Here is a 21,395-nt window from a genome sequence, read left to right as displayed (position 1 = left end):
TGGCGTCTAGTGAGGATTTCTTCCAGTCCTGTCCTCTCCCCATTCCCATGATACAGACGCAGTTGAATGTACTGAAGCTCCTCCTCTCAGTCCGGTGCAAGGCAAAGCGCTGGACCTTCACGGTACAGGACGGGGTGGGGGAGGGCATAAAGGACCAAGAACTTTTAAATCCATAAGGTCCAGCAGGGCAACACTTCCTGCCTCGACTGGGCACGGCCAGGAGCAACAGAGTCTGCGTGGATGGAGGTGGAAAGGGCACAGCTTTCCCGGCCCTATGCTGAGCCCAGGCTGTCGCCAGGCAGTTGTCTAGTTCTGGCCCTTTGGGGGACAAACTCAAAATTGCCTGGCCCCTCCAGGCCTCCTTCTCCTGCCAATAGCTTTTTCACTCACGGTCACTTTTCCTTCTTCTTCTGTCACCCCCAAGACACTCCTAAAACATGTCTCTAGGATCACGGTGGGTGGAGGGGAGTGCAGGTTTCCACCCAGGTGGTTATGTGGCTCACTGACCCCTGTGCACTCCTGGCAAAGGCAGTTAGTTGGCCTTCTGGGTCCGGCCCCACGTCCGCAGGGCCGGGCGGGCCGCCAGGTGGCGCTGCCGGAGCTGCGGCAGATGCAGGGGGCGCGTAAAGTCCGCGAGTGGGAGTTCCAGGGGCCCGGCGCCGGGGGACCAGGTCGCTAAGCGCGATTCCGGGGCTCGCCGGGCCAACTCTGGCCGCGCGTCCGCACAACCCGACTCCCTCCCCAGTCCATTGGGCGAGACGCGCAGGGCGCTCCGGGTTCGTCCGTCCCTCGAGCCCGTCTCCCCCGACTTCGGCCGACACTTCGGCCGAGACCCCGACCGGCTGCCGCCGTCCGCACCCCGGGCCCGCAACTTCCCGGAGGAGGCGGCGCCGTGCCGGCCCCCCACCCCACTTCCCATCCCGGCGAGGTCCTGGGGCCGCGCGCGCTGTGGCCCCCGCCCCAAGAAAGGAAACGGGCGCCCCTACTCACCGCGGAGCTTCTCTCGCTTTGCCCAGGGTGCCCATGGCCGCGGCCACGCTCCAGGAGCCTCCTCACCCAGCGCGGCGGGACAGGCTCGGCGGGGTGCGGCGCATCGCCACCACCCCCTGCCGGGCCCCTCCGCCCCGGCCTCCTCTCCCAGGACGCCCGACCGCAGCGAACCCGCAGGCACAAACTTTGTGTGAGCGCGCCCCCTCGTCCTCCTCCTTGCGCGCGCGCGCGCACACACACGCCCGCTCTAACCACCTGACAAGCGCTGATGTTATCGCCGAGGAAATGTGTGGCGCTGTTCAGCTCTTCCCCGAAAACTGCCCCCATTACTCGGTAGTCCCCGGAGGCCTGCGCCTCCCTCCAATCTCGCCTTTTACCCCTGGCGGCTGCTTCTCCCGGCCCGAGGCTGAAGTCGGAAGCGGAGCTGGAAGGGCGGGGAGGCTCCAGGTGCCCTCGACATCACCAAACCAGCGCCAGGAGAGGGGTTGGGAGCCGGGGGAAACCGGCTTCACCTGGTGGCTCTCGGGGCAACGCCCCCTCCCCCGCCCCCACCTTCCCGAATTTCAGTCCAGTTTCCCGAAGACCCCTCGTCCCCTCGCAGGCCTCTCTGGTATATATCAGAGCGTAGAGTTGGGGGTGGGGTAAAGAACGAACACACGGTTGTGGGTCCGCCTTAGCCTGTGCCTTTGGGTGTCTTTATTGGTAGCAATTAACAAGACTGGTCTGGAGATACGTGCTCGGCACCCTGCGGGAGGCAGCGAGTGTGCAGGTGCGCTGCAGGTCAGGCGGGACACAGGTGCTTGGCGTCTGTGGATGTGGGAGAGAGGGGGTCAGGGCTGGGGAGGACTTTCTGACGGCAGATCTGGTCAAAAATGGCTGCCTACCCCTGCTTGCCGAAAAGATAGTGATGACAGCAATAGCTAATGTTGACTAAGTGCCTTGTGCTAAGTGCTTTCTGTACATTCCTCATGTACGCCGTCTCCCCCAAATACCAAGAGGTCACTGTTTTAAAGATGAAAAAAACGAAGGGTTAGAGAATAATATGCTTCCTATCACACAACTAGTACACAGCAGAGAGAACCACGACCTGGGCTGAGATCTGGCTGACTCCCTGTAATCGCTGTGGGATTGTCCTAATAACATATCCATTATCAGTGTCACATGCCCTAACTCTAGTCACATTAATAAGTCCCTTCCCAGCCATAATGTTCTGGACCTTAAAGCCTCATATGTATGTGCCACCTTATCCTAAACACAACAAACAGTTCAAGATAGCTTACAAAGATGTGTAACTCACAAAAGAAGTGTATGAAATGAAATGAAAAGTGAAAATTAAAGTACATAAAATGGAGCCAGAAATGAATTTTTTTTTTAATGCATCCCATGGAGTCCAAAACACTTGCTACAAGTGGGACCAAAGATTTGTCTCCTGGATTTCTAGCAGTCATGTTCAAAACGGAAGCCTTGTCTAAAATTCAATTTCTGTCACATGCAAGACAAAAAAAAAAAAAAAAAATTGCTCAAGAGAAGATCAACTCTTTTGATCCTGAGCAGTAAGAAATTTCTCCAGAGAATCCTCATGAACATTGTGTAATAGAACCAAGTCCTCAGTCACAGCCATACACATAGAAGGAACATTTGGATATTTAAGAAATATTAAATTATGACACTCTTCCAGAATTACACTGTATATGCATATGTATACATGCCAAATGGATAAACACGTACCTTTATATAAATATATGTAAATGTGTTTAGATAGATAGGCTACTGGGTGTATACACACACTACTGAACACAGTTGCAGGCAGTTGTATGCAGCTATACACCTGCAGTTCATTACGTAATAAGTATAGAAATGATTAGCTATTAGTTCATTCAAGAAACAAGTCTTGTGAGTCTTGCTGAGTTTTCTAAAGAAAGAGGCCTGCTTCTACCTAGGAGGCTTCTTCTGCCCGGGCTTCCTGAGAGCTCTGCATTCCACTTGCACCTGATTGGGTTTCTGGGCCAGCTGAGCTCTTTGAAGAGGCTTTCCTGGCTGTTCCTACTTGAGCAATTTGTCTTTTCCAAACACCTAAAAAATTAGAAGTTAGCTCCAACTCTTTCTTCATCTTCTGCCATGTGGTTAGTCTCCATGGTGCTGAGACACCTCTGACCTCAGGAACAAGGTGCTCCTTCTTTTCTCCTGTCCTCTTATCCTCTTTTCTGCTTCTCCAAACTCTTTGATAGGCAGTAGTCAATGTCTCTGTAACAGTTGAGAAAGGTTGGGGACCACTGTTGTCTTCTGCTCACCCTTTGGGTAAGGTCATTCCTTGGGACCTTTTCTCTGTTATTCTTTCTTCTTTCAACCAGGGGCTCTTAACTGATATCCCCAGACCTTTTACTTGGCTTTTTGGTGAGTATCTGCGAAGCCTCTGAAACTAAAAACACCTGTTTTCATCAGATTTTCTAAACGATCCACTACTCAAATCCGGTGGGTTTTTTTCAAATTAGGTGTTTTTAATTTCTTCCATGACTTCAACAGGACCCAAATGACTCCCATGTCTGAATATCTAACCTTGATATCTAACATCCCAAACCATATTTCCAACTGGTCGCCTCCCCAAATTGTCCCCCAGGGCTTCCTCTCCATCTCCACAGCCACATGTCTTGGCCCCAGTTATCTCTGAACCTGAACATATGTCATAGCCTCATAAATGGCCTCCCTAGTTATAGAACCTCCTCTTCTCTGATCCTTTCTTCATGTTGTTTTCAGAATTACCTGATCATGTCATTTCTTTGCTTCCAAACTGCCAACTCCAGTTGCCTACAGAATAGACTACAAACTTCTTAATGCTGCTCACCTTCACAACTAACCTTACCTGTCCAGCCTGGCCTCCAGCCATACCCTCCCAGGCACCTGACCTCTTAGGTTGTGACTTGGTCACTGCTGGTAACTGCTGTGCCCTGTGCCCTCACAAGCCTCAGTGCTCTTGCTTGTGTATTTCCTTCCGCCTGCCATCTCTTTTCACCTAGATCACAAAGGCACAGTTATACGAAACGCATAGCAGACTGGCAAGTCGCCCCAGAGGGCACACGCAGGGCTGCCTTCCAGAGGCAGGGGGTGCAAACCCATCTTGCAGAATCTGCCTGATGACTGGTTATGCCTGGAGTACCTACTGGCCACCACAGCTTCCACTCTGTGGTCTAACATTTTTTCATCCATTTGAGATGCATTCACTGCGTGCCTCCTTAGTGTCAGATGTTGTCCTTGGCATTGAGAATCTGACAGAGAACATGACAGACAAGAGCCTTGTTCACATGAGCTTACGTGTCTAATAAACAGACAAGTCCAAATATGCTAGGATGTTATACGCTGATTTCCAGGAGCTGCCACTGCAGAGTTTGGGTTACCCCCGCTCTCATGGGGACACCATGGGGTATTCCGGTTAAGGCACCCATATGGACCAAAGAGGACAAAGCTGCCACATTTAGGGACACACAGCTCCACGGGAGAGTGAAGAGAGATGGAGAGAGAAAAGGAGGGAGGGGATGTGGCACCATCCTTTCCTCCCCTGCTGAGTGTTGCTTCTGTTTCTGAGACAGGGAGAATTGGCCTCATTATTTTATTATTGTGACTGGCCATCCCACACTGAACACTGTACATCCCTGCTGCTGCTCACCTTGGACCAAAGCTAGAGAAACTGCCCACGTGAGAAGCAGCCACTTTTGCTCCGGACCTATAGTTTGGGGGCTTATGGTTGGACCCCTGCATGTTTCTTTGTCCTCGGCATCTTCTTATGGAGGCAGCCCACGCCTCTTTGGGAGTCTCTCTGTCCATGGGCCAGCTCTTCTGGAGAGCGTTCTACCTCCTTAAGGTACCCCCAGGATTCTCTAAAGGGAATTTGATGAATGTCATATAAATGGTATTTTAAGATATCCATTCCTGTTTTCAGCTGAAGGATGCTGCTCGTCTCTGTTGAAGCCCCTTCTCAGGGACCCTCTCCCCGCAACAGGTCATGTTTCTTTACATCATGGAGCCCATATGTTTTATTTGATTTTGGAATTGTTTTAGGATATTAACAAACAAACAGAAACATATGTTGTCTCATGGCTTTTGCTCTCAGTGAGATGGGGGTCCCTGGAAGAGTTTGAACAGAGGAGGGAGCGGATCTGACTTCTGCTTTACAGGGTCCGGCTGCTGAGTTCCAGAGTGACTCATGGGAAGTAAGGGCGGGAGGTTCTCTGTGGAAGCGGCCTTCATAATGTCCAACTTCTGGGTCTGCCCGGTCGGTGGCCTTCCAACAGCTTTGAATATTACTCCGTGGTGAGAAGTGTAACATCACATTTTACACTCTGTGACTCAGATGTACATTTGTGTTACACGTCAAACTGAAACACAAGCTGTGTGAAACATGATCCTTTCAAATCTTTTTTTTTTTTTTTTCAATGACATTAAAAAACAAATGCTGGTCAGGACCCTCAAAATTGATCCATTAGTAGGCTGGGATCATAGTTTACAAAATACATCTCTAGGGCTACCTCTCATGATGATAATAGATCTCAGTAGTTATCTCTGGAAAAGGGGAACTAGGTGGCTCTGAGTAGGGGGAATCTTGCTTTTCATTGTTTCCCCTTTTGTAACTTTTATTTTTGTATCGTGTGTAAGAATTCAGTCCATCAATGAATCCTATTTTGAATCATTCTGGCATAGAACTTCTTGCCTTCTGATTCTGGCCCAAAGAGCTTAAAAAAAACAGAAGCTGGGGCCAGAAAAGGTTACGTGGTCGGTGAATCTGCTTTGTTCAAGTTTATCAAAAAATATCAAACAATATGTTGTTCACAAATATTTGGGAGGCAGAATGGCACAGTAATTCAAAGTGTGAGCTCTGGAGTTAGACTGATTTTGAATTTCAGCCCTCATGCTTCCTAGTAATGTGACCCTGAGGCAAGTTAACTTTTCTAAGCCTCAGTTTCCATGTCTGTAAAAATGGGTACAAACAACGCCTACCTCATGCAACTTTGCTAATGATTATATGACATGGTCTATGCCTAGCACGTAGCAACCACTGTGGACACAGTAATGTTTTGAGTGCCAGGCTGAGGTGAATGTTTTGGTAACCTAGTAAGTGCTATGCAATCACATCCAAGGGACACCTGCCCTAGTCTTGGTTGATGGGGAGCCGACTTCTCAGAGGAAGTGAGGCGGGGGTTAAGATGTAGAGGATGACATGAACAGCTCACTAGCCAGAGAAAAGTGAGGGAAGAGGAGAGGCGAGGCCCGTGTTTCAGAGATGAGGAAGATGCAGAGGTGAAGAAGCAGGGCAGAGTGCTTTGCTGAACTACACACAGGAACTTTGATTCTCCCCACCCCCTGCCAATACATAAACAAGGTTCTCAAGTCTGACTTAATCTTATTGCCTTTGCAGAATCTGAGAGGCTTCTCACTTTGAAGGGTCCCCCATGAGCACCTTGAGTCCCTCGCTCCACTTTAGATGTGATTCAGTTAACGCCGCTTCCCAAGATAGCCTCTGGGTGCTTGGGTTGAGCGCTGCTGGAAAGAGGGCTGAGTTAATTACCAGCCAACACTGAGCTTTTCAAATGGCCGCGCTGCAGTCAGAACAGCAACATTTAAAAGCTAAAACTAGTTTAGTAATGCAACTGCTCTTTTTAAAGCTCCCATTGTGCACCTCAGCACCACCCTAGCACTATACTACTTAATCATTTAACGCCTACAAAGACACGGGCAAAACCTTGAAAAAAACCCAGTTAATAGAAAGATTCAAGTGGCCTGGACCAGTCAAAGGATGTGGTTTTCTGAGTACAAAAACTGTTTAATATGCATTCAAAAAAGTACTGTGATAAGCACAGTATTAAAATGAAAACTCCTGAGTATTAATAAAGACACTCGCAGGTGAGCGATGGAGAAAATCATTGTAAATTAATATGGGTAGGTGCTTCTCACACGGGTATCATCAGCAGACACATCCTTAAGGGTCTAGAAGAAATATTTTTCCCCCTTAAAAGGGGTCATATTTTACTCATATTTAAGAAATACTGAAGTAGGCCATTTCACACACAACTCACAAGCATTTTACTTCTTTTTTTTTTTTTTTTTTTTTTTATTAAACATCTTTATTGGGGTATAATTGCTTTACAATGGTGTGTTATATAATTGCTTTACAATGGTGTGATTCACTCTGCTTTATAACAAAGTGAATCAGCTATACATATACATATGTTACCATATGTCTTCCCTCTTGCGTCTCCCTCCCTCCCACTCTCCCCATCCCACCCTTCCAGGCTGTCACAAAGCACGGAGCTAATATCCCTGTGCCTTGCGGCTGCTTCCCCCCAGCTATCTACCTTACTACGTTTGTTAGTGTGTATATGTCCATGACTCTCTCTCGCCCTGTCAAAACTCACCCCTCCCCCTCCCCATACCCTCAAGTCCGTTCTCCAGTAGGTCTGCGTCTTTATTCCTATCTTACCCCTAGGTTCTTCATGACCTTTTTTTCCCTTAAATTCCATATATATGTGTTAGCATACGGTATTTGTCTTTTTCTTTCTGACTTACTTCACTCTGTATGACAGACTCTAGGTCTATCCATCTCATTACAAATAGCTCAATTTCATTTCTTTTAAGGCTGAGTAATATTCCATTGTGTATATGTGCCACATCTTCTTTATCCATTCATCCGATGATGGGCGCTTAGGTTGTTTCCATGTCCTGGCTATTGTAAATAGAGCTGCAATGAACATTTTGGTACATGACTCTTTTTGAATTTTGGTTTTCTCAGGGTATATGCCAAGTAGTGGGATTGCTGGGTCATATGGTAATTCTATTTGTAGTTTTTTAAGGAACCTCCATACTGTTCTCCACAGTGGCTGAACCAATTCACATTCCCACCAGCAGTGCAAGAGTGTCCCCTTTTCTCCACACCCTCTCCAGCATTTATTGTTTCTAGATTTTTTGATGATGGCCATTCTGACTGGTGTGAGATGATATCTCATTGTAGTTTTGATTTGCATTTCTCTAATGATTAATGATGTTGAGCTTTCTTTCATGTGTTTGTTGGCATTCTGTATATCTTCTTTGGAGAAATGTCTATTTAGGTCTTCTGCCCATTTTTGGATGGGGTTGTTTGTTTTTTTGTTATTGAGCTGCATGAGCTGCTTGTAAATTTTGGAGATTAATCCTTTGTCAGTTGCTTCATTTGCAAATGTTTTCTCCCATTCTGAGGGTTGTCTTTTGGTCTTGGTTATGGTTTCCTTTGCTGTGCAAAAGCTTTGAAGTTTCATTAGGTCCCATTTGTTTATTTTTGTTTTTATTTCCATTACTCTAGGAGGTGGGTCAGAAAGGATCTTGCTGTGATTTATGTCATAGAGTGTTCTTCCTATGTTTTCTTCTAAGAGTTGATAGTTTCTGGCCTTACATTTAGGTCTTTAATCCATTTTGAGCTTATTTTTGTGTATGGTGTTAGGGAGTGATCTAATCTCATACTTTTACATGTACCTGTCCAGTTTTCCCAGCACCATTTATTGAAGAGGCTGTCCTTTCTCCACTGTACATTCCTGCCTCCTTTATCAAAGATAAGGTGTCCATATGTGCGTGGGTTTATCTCTGGGCTTTCTATCCTGTTCCACTGATCTATCTTTCTGTTTTTGTGCCAGTACCATACTGTCTTGATTACGGTTGCTTTGTAATATAGTCTGAAGTCAGGGAGCCTTATTCCTCCAGCTCCTTTTTTCGTTCTCAAGATTGCTTTGGCTATTCGGGGTCTTTTGTGTTTCCATACAAATTGCGAAATTTTTTGTTCTAGTTCTGTGAAAAATGCCAGTGGTAGTTTGATAGGGATTGCATTGAATCTGTAGATTGCTTTGGGTAGTAGAGTCATTTTCACAATGTTGATTCTTCCCATCAAGAACATGGTATATCTCTCCAACTATTTGTATCATCTTTAATTTCTTTCATCAGTGTCTTATAATTTTCTGCATACAGGTCTTTCGTATCCTTAGGTAGGTTTATTCCTAGATATTTTATTCTTTTTGTTGCAATGGTAAATGGGAGTGTTTTCTTGATTTCACTTTCAGATTTTTCATCATTAGTATATAGGAATGCCAGAGATTTCTGTGCATTAATTTTGTATCCTGCTACTTTACCAAATTCATTGATTAGCTCTAGTAGTTTTCTGGTAGCATCTTTAGGATTCTCTATGTATAGTATCATGTCATCTGCAAACAGTGACAGCTTTACTTCTTCTTTTCCGATTTGGATTCCTTTTATTTCCTTTTCTTCTCTGATTGCTGTGGCTAAAACTTCCAAAACTATGTTGAATAAGAGTGGTGAGAGTGGGCAACCTTGTCTTGTTCCTGATCTTAGTGGAAATGCTTTCAGTTTTTCACCATTGAGGATGATGTTTGCTGTGGGCTTGTCATATATGGCTTTTATTATGTTTAGGAAAGTTCCCTCTATGCCTACTTTCTGGAGGGTTTTTATCATAAATGGGTGTTGAATTTTGTCGAAAGCTTTCTCTGCATCTATTGAGATGATCATATGGTTTTTCTCCTTCAATTTGTTAATATAGTTTATCACATTGATAGATTTGCGTATATTGAAGAATCCTTGCATTCCTGGAATAAACCCCACTTGATCATGGTGTATGATCCTTTTAATGTGCTGTTGGATTCTGTTTGCTAGTATTTTGTTGAGGATTTTTGCATCTATGTTCATCAGTGATATTGGCCTGTAGTTTTCTTTCTTTGTGACATCCTTGTCTGGTTTTGGTATCAAGGTGATGGTGGCTTCGTAGAAGGAATTTGGGAGTGTTCCTCCCTCTGCTATATTTTGGAAGAGTTTGAGAAGGATAGGTGTTAGCTCTTCTCTAAACGTTTGATAGAATTCACCTGTGAAGCCATCTGGTCCTGGGCTTTTGTTTGTTGGAAGGTTTTTAATCACAGTTTCAATTTCAGTGCTTGTGATTGGTCTGTTCATATTTTCTATTTCTTCCTGATTCAGTCTTGGCAGGTTGTGCATTTCTAAGAATTTGTCCATTTCTTCCAGATTGTCCATTTTATTGGCATAGAGTTGCTTGTAGTAATCTCTCATGATTTTTTTTATTTCTGCAGTGTCAGTTGTTACTTCTCCTTTTTCATTTCTAATTCTATTGATTTGAGTCTTCTCCCTTTTTTTCTTGATGAGTCTGGCTAGTGGTTTATCTATTTTGTTTATCTTCTCAAAGAACCAGCTTTTAGTTTTATTGATCTTTGCTATTGTTTCCTTCATTTCTTTTTCATTTATTTCTGATCTGACTTTTATGATTTCTTTCCTTCTGCTAGCTTTGGGGTTTTTTTGTTCTTCTTTCTCTAATTGCTTGAGGTGCAAGGTTAGGTTGTTTATTCGAGATGTTTCCTGCTTCTTAAGGTGGGCTTGTATTGCTATAAACTTCCCCCTTAGAACTGCTTTTGCTGCATCCCATAGGTTTTGGGTCGTTGTGTCTCCATTGTCATTTGTTTCTAGGTATTTTTTGATTTCCCCTTTGATTTCTTCAGTGATCACTTCATTATTAAGTAGTGTATTGTTTAGCCTCCATGTGTTTGTATTTTTTACAGATCTTTTCCTGTAATTGATATCTAGTCTCATGGCGTTGTGGTCGGAAAAGATACTTGATACAATTTCAGTTTTCTAAATTTACCAAGGCTTGATTTGTGACCCAAGATATGATCTATCCTGGAGAATGTTCCATGAGCACTTGAGAAAAATGTGTATTCTGTTGTTTTTGGATGGAGTGTCCTATAAATATCAATTAAGTCCATCTTGTTTAATGTATCATTTAAAGCTTGTGTTTCCTTATTTATTTTCATTTTGGATGATCTGTCCATGGGTGAAAGTGGGGTGTTAAAGTCCCCTACTATGAATGTGTTACTGTTGATCTCCCCTTTTATGGTTGTTAGTATTTGCCTTATGTATTGAGGTGCTCCTATGTTGGGTGCATAAATATTTACAATTGTTATATCTTCTTCTTGGATCGATCCCTTGATCATTATGTAGTGTCCTTCTTTGTCCCTTTTAATAGTCCTTATTTTAAAGTCTATTTTGTCTGATATGAGAATTGCTACTCCAGCTTTCTTTTGGTTTCCATTTGCATGGAATATCTTTTTCCATCCCCTTACTTTCAGTCTGTATGTGTCTCTAGTTCTGAAGTGGGTCTCTTGTAGACAGCATATATAAGGGTCTTGTTTTTGTATCCATTCAGCCAATCTGTGTCTTTTGGTGGGAGCATTTAGTCCATTTACATTTAAGGTAATTATCGATATGTATGTTCCTATTTCCATTTTATATATTGTTTTGGGTTCGCTACTATAGGTCATTTCCTTCTCTTGTGTTTCGTGTCTAGAGAAGTTCCTTTAGCATTTGTTGTAAAGCTGGTTTGGTGGTGCTGAACTCTCTCAGCTTTTGCTTGTCTGTAAAGGTTTTAATTTCTCCATCAAATGTGAATGAGATCCTTGCTGGGTAGAGTAGTCTTGGTTGCAGGCTATTCTCCTTCATCACTTTCAGTATGTCCTGCCACTCCCTTCTGGCTTGTAGGGTTTCTGCTGAGAGATCAGCTGTTAACCTTATGGGGATTCCCTTGTGTGTTATTTGTTGTTTTTCCCTTGCTGCTTTTAATATGCTTTCTTTGTATTTAATTTTTGACAGTTTGATTAATATGTGTCTTGGCGTGTTTCTCCTTGTATTTATCCTGTATGGGACCCTCTGTGCTTCCTGGACTTGATTAACTATTTCCTTTCCCATATTAGGGAAGTTTTCAACTATAATCTCTTCAAATATTTTCTCAGTCCCTTTCTTTCTTTCTTCTTCTTCTGGAACCCCTATAATTCGAATGTTGGTGCGTTTCATGTTGTCCCAGAGGTCTCTGAGACTGTCCTCAGTTCTTTTCATTCTTTTTTCTTTATTCTGCTCTGCAGTAGTTATTTCCACTACTTTATCTTCCAGGTCACTTATCCGTTCTTCTGCCTCAGTTATTCTGCTATTGATCCTATCTAGAGTGATTTTAATTTCATTTATTGCATTGTTCATCATTGCTTGTTTCATCTTTAGTTCTTGTAGGTCCTTGTTAACTGTTTCTTGCATTTTGTCCATTCTACTTCCAAGATTTCGGATCATCCTTACTATCATTATTCTGAATTCTTTTTCAGGTAGATTGCCTATTTCCTCTTCATTTGTTAGGTCTGGTGGGTTTTTATCTTGCTCCTTCATCTGCTGTGTGTTTTTCTGTCTTCTCATTTTGCTTATCTTACTGTGTTTGGGGTCTCCTTTTTGCAGGCTGCACTTTCGTAGTTCCCGTTGTTTTTGATGTCTGTCTCCAGTGGCTAAGGTTGTTTCAGTGGGTTGTGTAGGCTTCCTGGTGGAGGGGACTAGTGCCTGTGTTGTGCTGGATGAGGCTGGATCTTGTCTCTCTAGTGGGCAGGTTCACGTCTGGTGGTGTGTTTTGGGGTGTCTGTGGCCTTATTATGATTTTAGGCAGCCTCTCTGCTAATGGGTGGGGTTGTGTTCCTGTTTTGCTAGTTGTTTGGCATAGGTTGTCCAGCACTGTGGCTTGCTGGTCGTTGAGTGAAGCTGGGTGCTGGTGTTAAGATGGAGGTCTCTGGGATATTTCCACCGTTTAATATTATGTGGAGCTGGGAGGTCTCTTGTTGACCAGTGTCCTGAAGTTGGCTCTCCTACCTCAGAGGCAGAGCCTTGACTCCTGGCTGGAGCACCAAGAGCCTTTCATCCACACAGCTCAGAATAAAAGGGAGAAAAAGTAGGGAGAATTAGTAGAAGTATGAGTAAAGAAAGAAGGAAAGGAGGAAAGGAAGGAAGGAAGAAAGAAGCAAAGAAGGAAAGGAGGGAGGGAGGGAGGGAGGAAGGAAGGAAGGAGGGAAAGAAGGAAAAAAGACAGAAAGAAAGATGATACAGTAAAAATAAAGTATAATATAGTTATTGAATTAAAAAATATTTAGAAAAAAAAAAAAAGGGACGGATAGAACCTTAGGACAAATGTTGGAAGCAAAGCTATACAGAGAAAATCTTACACAGAAGCATACACATACACCTTCACAAAAAGAGGTAAAGGGGGAAAAATCATAAATCCTGCTCCCTGAGACCACCTCCTCAATTTGGGGTGATTCGTTGTCTAAAGGAGGGAAGGAAGGAAGGAAAGAAAGAAAGAACGAAGGTAAAGTATAATAAAGTTATTACAATTAAACTTAATTATTAAGAAAAAGAATTTTTAAAAAAAAGTCATGGACGGATAGAGCCCTAGGACAAATGGTGGAAGCAAGAGTATACAGACAGGATCTCACACAGAAGCATACACGTACACATTCACAAAAAGAGGAAAAGGGAAAAAATCATAGATCTCGCTCCTAAATTCCACCTCTTCAATTTGGGATCATTCCTTGTCTATTCAGGTATTCCACAGATGCAGGGTATATCAAGTTGATTGTGGAGCTTTAATCCGCTGCTTCTGTGGCTGCTGGGAGAGATTTCCCTTTCTCTTCTTTGTTCTCACAGCTCACAGGAGCTCAGCTTTGGATTTGGCCCTGCCTCTGCGTGTAGGTCGCTGGAGGGCGTCTGTTTTTTCGCTCAGACAGGACTGGGTTAAAGGAGCCGCTGATTCGGGGCCTCCGGCTCACTCAGGCCGGGGGTTGGGGGATGGGGGTAGGAGGGGCACTACGTGCGGGGCGGGCCTGCGGCTGCAGAGGCAGCGTGACGTTGCGGCAGAGGCCGGCGTGATGTTGCACCAGCCTGAGACCCGCCGTGCGTACTCCCGGGGAAGTTGTCCCTGGATCCCGGGAACCTGGCAGTGGCGGGCTGCACAGGCTCCGCGGAAGAGGGGTGTGGAGAGTGACCTGTGCTCGCACACAGGCCCCTTGGTGGCGGCAGCAGCAGCCTTAGCGTCTCCCGCCCGTCTCTGGGGTCCGCGGTTTTAGCCGCGGTTCGCGCCCGTCTCTGGGGTTTGCGCTTTCAGCCGCGGCTCGCGCCCGTCTCGGGGGCTCGCGCCCTCAGCCGCGGCTCGCGCCCGTCTCTGGGGTTCGCGCTTTTAGCCGCGGCTCGCGCCCGTCTCTGGAGTTCCTTTAAGCAGCGCTCTTAAACCCCTCTCCTCGCGCACCAGGAAACAAAGAGGGAAGAAAAAGTCTCTTGCCTCTTCGGCCGGTGCAGGCTTTTCCCCGAACTCCCTCCCGGCTAGTCGTGGTGCACTAACCCCTTCAGGCTATGTTCAAGCCGCCAACCCCAGTCCTCTCCCTGAGCTCCGTCCAAAACCAAAACCCGAGCCTCAGCTCGCAGCCCCGCCCGCCCCGGTGGGTGAGCAGCAAGCCTCTCGGGATGGTGAGTGCCGGTCGGCACCGATCGTCTGTGCAGGAATCTCCCCGCTTTGCCCTCCGCACCCGTCGCTGTGCACTACTCCGCGGTCCCGAAACTCCCCCCTCTGCCTCCCGCAGTCTCCGCCCGCGGAGGGGCTTCCTAGTGTGTGTAAACTTTTCCTCCTTCACAGCTCCCTCCCACTGGTGCAGGTGCCGTCCTTATTCTTTTGTCTCTGTTTTTTCTTTTGCCCTACCCAGTTACGTGGGGAGTTTCTTGCCTTTTGGGAGGTCTGAGGTCTTCTGCCAGCCTTCAGTAGGAGTTCTGTAGGAGTTGTTCCACGTGTGGATGTATTTCTGGTGTATCCGTGGGGAGGAAGGCGATCTCCGCGTCTTACTCTTCCGCCATCTTCAAGGTCCCCCTCCAGCATTTTACTTCTTGATTTGACAGTGGAGTTCTAACACCCCAGCCCACTCCCCTGTGCCAAAGCCCAGTTTTCCACCCCACGTGGGATGTTAAGTATCTTTTTCTTCAGTCTGATTCTTTGTGGTGGGAATAGAGAGTGAAACTCTCACGGGCAGATAGCAGGCTTAGGAAAGTATACATTGGGATGGAATAATCTGTCTTGCCTGTTCCTCTGGATTTGGAGGTGGGAAGTGAGCCCGACTAAAAGGGGTGTGAGAAAACTTGCCTCTGAACAAAGTGTACAGCTGGAGTAGTCTACATGATGGCTTCATAAGTATGGATGGAGACCCAACCTGTCAACCAAGTGTTCAGCTGAATTGATTTTTCAATTAAATCAATCAGTGAAAAGTATCGCCATATGTTGTGATAAATCCAATCAGTGCCCATTTGTGTATGATTTTCAAGTGCCCCAGAAATGAGGCTTTGTTTCCTGAGGAAGGTCACCTCATGCTGCCTCTTAATCTGGCTCATGCAGGTGTGATCCTGATGTTGTGTTAGTGCTTTGGCATCGTTTGTATTTGGGTGCAGGTGTGAAGAAGTCTGGGTTAGACATATGATGGAAACAGACAAGTTCTATATAATCAATGTTGGCAGTTGTTTAAAACATCCTCTTTTGGGCTTCCCTGGTGGTGCAGTGGTTGAGAGTCCGCCTGCCAATGCAGGGGACACGGGTTCGTGCCCCGGTCCGGGAAGATCCCACATGCCGCAGAACGGCTGGGCCCGTGAGCCATGGCCGCTGAGCCTGTGCGTCCGGAGCCTGTGCTCCGCAACGGGAGAGGCCACAACAGTGAGAGGCCCGCGTACCGCAAAAAAACCCCCCAAAAAACTATACTCCCATGTTCATTGCAGCAATATTTACAGTAGCCAAGACATGGAAACGACCTTAGTGTCCATTGATGGATGAAAGGACAAAGAATGATGTTTCTAGGGCTTCCCTGGTGGCGCAGTGGTTGAGAGTCCGCCTGCCGATGCAGGGGACACGGGTTCGTGCCCCGGTCCAGGAAGATCCCACATGCCGCGGAGCGGCTGGTCCCGTGAGCCATGGCCGCTGAGCCTGCACATCAGGAGCCTGCGCTCTGCAACGGGAGAGGCCACAACAGTGAGAGGCCCACGTACCGCCAAAAAAAAAATGAATAAAAAAAAATAAAACATCCTCTTTTTTAAAAAACTGAAGTATAGTTGATTTACAATATTGTGTTAGTTTCAGGTATACAGCAAGGTGATTCGGTTATACATATATATGATTCGGTTATATATATATATTTTTTTCAGATTCTTTTCCCTTACAGATTATTACAAAATACTCAGTACAGTTCCCTGTGCTATATAAAAAATCCTCTTAAAAATCTGAGTCGCTGTGACTTTTTGTCCTGTACCAGACAGAGGAAATAAATGGGTCACATAGGAGGCAGGGTCCAGGTGGGTGAGTTTGCCTCCGGTTCTCCCCACATAGGACCGCTCTCAACTCAGCAGGAGTGGCAGGGCCACAGTGTATTTGTGAGCCCCTTCCTCCGTAAAAATATATTTTAAAGTATATTTTACGATTGTGTTGGCATAAAGATGAATAGAATCCGGAATGGATTCAATGATTATACATATGTTCTTATCAACTTCATTTTTTTTCTTTGGTTTTAAAAAGAAATTAGAACCTCTTTGTGGGCCCCTCTAGGTACTGTGGGCTCTTGGCCCCAAGCCTCCTGAGTCCGCCCTCAGAGTGAGCCTGTCTCCTTCAAGAAAGACAAAGTGCTCTTTTCTGGCTGTGAGAGAGTACTGGCTTCTGGCTATTGAGAAATGTTGGTATAAATATAAGGGGAAAGGTGAGTTTCAAGGAGGGGCCCCCTCTGTCCCTTTTGAACACCCAGTAGGGAGGCATATGAAAGGTGACCTGGAGGGCAGTGAGGTGAGAAATTGCATGAAAAGTGGAGGTTTGCCTGGGGAGGCGAGATAAAACTAGGGGCGCTGGAGGGTCATTCAAGGCCAGAGGGCCCGGCTTGGAGGAGCTAAGAAAGCAGTACTTACTGACCAACTGGCGGTCGGTATAGGGAATAAGGAATACTAGCTCTGTGCCAGGGAGTGAGTAAGTACCTACTGCTACCATGTCAGACTTGAACTTGAAACTATAGTACCCAGAGGCCTAGCCAGAAAAGACCTGGCAGCCCCTGGGCTATTGCAGAAAGTAGGCTAGACTGTTGGGCGCAGTTGGTAGGCAGCAAAAACAACCAACCAAACAAACAGAAAAGGGCCGACTTACATGTTAAGCTATGCTGAGCTAGATTCTACGATCAAACAGAATGCTTTTTACTTTCTGTCTGTATTTTCTGTTTACCCTAGGTTCCTCACGATGATTCTATGAGCTGACATATTGAGCACTTCCTACATGTCAAGCACTGTGCCAAGAAATAAGTACACATTATTTCATGTCACCCTTACAAAGAGAATTTATGATTTACCCTTGTTGTCCTCTCTTTATAGATGGTGGGTTTAAGGCTCAAAAAGGTTAAGTGACTCATGCAAGGACACACAGCTAGTGAAATGTGAAGCTGGGTTTCAATTCAGTGTGATTCTGAAGCCCAAGCTTATCACCATTTTGTTACACCTCCCACTCATAATATATTAGATTTTGTACCCAAAACAGTTGATCTCATTGGCTGTAGCCTATTAGAAAATTCTGGGTGAGGTAAAGAGGATCAGTAAACCAGCGCTAACCATATTGTTGATGGTCTCAATGAAGTGCTGAGGTTTTAGCTGTCTTATCAACCACAGCCGGAGAATCAAACGGTCAGAATTTTGGTCTAGTTATGCTGATAGTCGGCCCAGCTCAAACTAGAATTGCCTCTGAAAAGACTTGGCCATTGGTTTGGGGAGGGAGAGCCACTGACTTAAGATTTCTTTAGGCCCAAGTTTTCACTTTCAGTTATTTGAAAAGTGAAAGTATAACTGTTGTCAATGTGCTATTAATACGTTGGTCGGGGCCTTGTTACCTTATTATGTCACTTCTCATACAACACGTATCATACCTCTCGTGTGTGTGTGTCTGTCTGTGTGTGTGTGTGTGTGTGTGTGTGTGTGTGCCTACACCTGTGAATGTTTCCTTAGCAGATTGGGCTAAAAATGCAGTTCCTACTGTAATTTCTTCTCCATGACTCCTTTTTCAGGGGCTTTGGTCTTCTCTTTAAAAATGGGGAATTATTATATCAAGTGATTCCAGCATTATTCCTTAGGGCTTCTTTACTACAACCCAAGAGTGTTGATTTGTTTGTGTGTTTATTCGTTTGTGTGAAGAGAGTTTTAGCTCATCATACTTCAAAAAAATTCTCATGACTGTACTCCAATCTTAAAATCTACCCTCAACAGGTGTGAATATTTTTCTGAGGTGCCAATATAAGTTCAGTCTTTTGGTCTAACCTGGTCAAATTAGGAGTTAAGTCTGATTTTGACTTCTGGTGTTTATTTTGCCTAGTCCCTCAATTTCCCATTTGGACCATCCTTTCCTGGAACATCCCAGAAACCCAGTGTTCTCAGTATCCCCCTACCTTGTGGTCCCACCCAACGTGCTTACAGCTTCTGAAACAGATCCGGGCACTGAAGAAAAAGGGTCCCTCACGTGCCTTGCTTTCAACACAGAGCAAATCACATGCTGGGAAGTTCCTGGCTCAGCGGTGCTGCTTCTCTTCCTGGTTCCCAGCCTCTCTAAAAGACTCACAGATGACACGTCAACTTCCATTTCTTGCTATTTCTGTCAGTGTCTCGCCTTTCCTTTTTCTCTTCCAGGACATTTGAGGACCACTTTTTATTTTATCTTCTGTTTAACGTGATGTCTGGCATCTCTGCCAGCCCCAAGAGTGCATGACAAAACCTGTCCTTACAGACACTGGAATACATGAAGGAAGGGTAAGATGGCCAACTATCCAAGATGCCTATAAAATGGGGGGCTAGAGATAAGGAAATACATGGATATGCAGTAAGCAGGAAGGCTTGCCTACTTTCTAGCTTCTGCTACAGAGAAGCATGATAGGTTCAGGTTCCTGAGAACTTAACTATGTCCCGTCCTATTTCATCCTCTGGGAAAGATTTTTTTCCTTTGAACAGTCTTGTGTTTTTTGCCCTTATCACTTGGAGGCAGGGGGTTGGGCTGCCTGAGACTGACAACAGTCTTAATATTTGTTGCACCATAACTTTACTAAGGTTGTGGATATCCCAAACCTAAGACAGGCTTCTGAGAGTCAGGGATGGCTTTTGATTCAGACTCTCAAGACCCAATGTTTTTGGCAGATGGAGCTCCTTCTGAACAGTAAGTCATTGTTGAGTGACATGAATAGGACCAGAGCTAAAGGAAATTAGGCTTTAAAAAGATTGTCTAAAACAAAAGTCCTTTCAGTCCCTGGTATTCCTGATTTCATCCCTGACTGAACCAAGGGTGCTCATTTTTGCAGGGAGAAAGCACACGAAACTGTGCAGTCTGGAATCCAAGCACACTTTGATTGGCAGGTCAGTCGCCATTTACAGATAGGAAGTGCTCATTGCTTGGCATTAAGTTTCATCTGGAAGAGGAAGAAATAGCTAACCCTCTCCTGTCCTACCTATACTTATTCTCATCTTGTATTTCATGAGGGGCATGGCTGTCATTACAGGTACGAATCAAACAGAAAACACCATCATTCCAGCAGATAAAAGAACTCAGGGAAATGGTTGCCAGTTTGCCAGGCTCCTTCTTCCCTATGTATTTTTTTTTTCTCCCATTTTTCTTGAAAGCTGCTGAGGTCTAGTTGTTCCCTAAGGAGGTTTAACTCAGATCTCAGCCAGTGCTGATCTAGAGGACTCAGGAAGGTCTTATCAATTGTGGTGTCGAACAAAGCAAATCCTGTTCTGGGCATGACTAGGAGGACCCAGAACTCTGAGACCTGTAAGAACCCTATTTATGGACACTTAACGATGGACTTGTTTGCTGAGGGAGAGTTAGGGTTGTGAGAGTCCCCTGGAAACATGCCAGACTGAGACTTCATGACTGGGGGCTGTGTAAAAGAGTCTAGACTTTCAGGGCTGAGGGGTGGGGAACTGCAAACCTTCCTGAGTTTTTCCTGAGATTTTGGTAGACAGATGGTTCCTCTTAGTTCACAGAGGGCTTTCCATCTCTGTTCTTTGCTCATTGTTCACGAGTCTGTGCCGTGGCACAGAGCTAACTGACTCGGTTTGGGCCACAAGGTGAACCAATTAACTAATTGAGAATTCCATCATTTCTTCAAAGTCTAGCTTGGCCTCTTGACCAAAACAGCATCGAGTCTTTCTAGAAAAGATTATGTCACAGGTGGTAAGGCATTTGTCTTTGTCTTTCTTCATCTCATTTCTGTTTCCTGGTGTCTAGCACGTATTACCTGAAGAGTCTGGTTAGCTTCATAATTGATTCATACTATACAATTTGATTTTTATATGCTCCCCCTCTGTTGAGTTCTTTTGTTTCATTAAAAAGAGGAGAAATCTATGTAATAAAAACAATAAACTGGTATGTCAAAATTGTCCCTGAAATCATCTCCATTGCGACACTTGCTCTGTGCTGCACCTGGTCCTGTAGTTTAGGAAAGCAAGTACTCAGCTCAATCCCTAAAAGCAGTTTTAGTCTTGACCTTAAATATGTCATTTTGGGTTTTTTTTTTTTTTTTGCGGTATGCAGGCCTCTCACTGTTGTGGCCTCTCCCGTTGTGGAGCACAGGCTCTGGACACGCAGGCTCAGTGGCCACGGCTCACAGGCCCAGCCGCTCCTCGGCACGTGGGATCTTCCCGGACCGGGGCACGAACCCGTGTCCCCTGCATCGGCAGGCGGACTCTCAACCACTGCGCCACCAGGGAAGCCACAAAACAAATATTTTTGTGTATGTCAAGTGTTCTTCGTCCATGGGGATGACTCCTTCTCACATAATTTGGATTTTTCTACTTCCAGATATTATTTGGGATTTCACGGTTTCAAAGTCATTTCCAGCTGTCACTCAACCGAGCCTGCCCATCTGTCCCTTGCTGGTGGTTCTGTTTGTCAACTCTGGAGCAGTGGTGCTGACACCTGCACAGAGCAAAGGCTTCCTCATCACAGCTCAGGAGTGTGTGGCCAGGGACAGAGGCTTTGGAGAGCCTCTTTCCAGGTGGACAGATAACAAAATGATATCATCAGGGTTCGTTCAACAAAAACAGCTTCTTCACTCGCTGGCTCCTAAGCTTGAGATTCCTGTAGAGTCTTTACCTTTCATAGTTCCCTTTAAAAGGCCATACTAGATGTTCTTTGTGTAACAATTTAAGGCTATAGTCTGTCTGATTATCTATCTATCTTAATATTATTATATAGTAATAATAATTATATAAAATACATATAATTATAAGTTTATATATATTACATATATTATGTGTTATTAATATGTGATATAATATTTATATATAAAATATTTTATATAATTATATGTAATAAGGAAATTGAAGCTTTCTAAGAAAGGGCTACTCAAGTTACATAACTAGTAAATGGAACCTTGATCTTTTGTCTTCAAATTTTGTGTTCTTATTACTAACCAAGTTGCTTCCTCTATAAAATATTCTACCATAAAAACTATTTTAACACAATTAGTTCAGCAGAT

At 44.9% G+C, this 21,395-nt stretch overlaps 1 protein-coding gene across 2 annotated transcripts in view; it reads right to left on the bottom strand.

The window, feature by feature from the left end:
• The window catches only part of RASGRP1 (RAS guanyl releasing protein 1), an 87,076-nt gene extending 85,895 nt beyond the window's left edge, over positions 1-1,181 (bottom strand). For both annotated transcript variants that reach the window (XM_032623960.1, XM_032623962.1), the window contains exon 1: positions 991-1,181. In XM_032623960.1, the coding sequence (XP_032479851.1) occupies positions 991-1,025 (35 nt within the window). In that variant the 5' untranslated portion in view covers positions 1,026-1,181. The remainder of the gene's footprint in view (positions 1-990) is intronic.
• Between the last annotated feature and the right edge of the window lie 20,214 nt (positions 1,182-21,395).

This window comes from Phocoena sinus, chromosome 2, assembly GCF_008692025.1.
Source record: "Phocoena sinus isolate mPhoSin1 chromosome 2, mPhoSin1.pri, whole genome shotgun sequence".
NCBI lineage: Eukaryota > Metazoa > Chordata > Mammalia > Artiodactyla > Phocoenidae > Phocoena > Phocoena sinus.
Note: the sequence above shows the minus strand (reverse complement) of the source record. Positions and strands in the feature narration are given on the sequence as shown.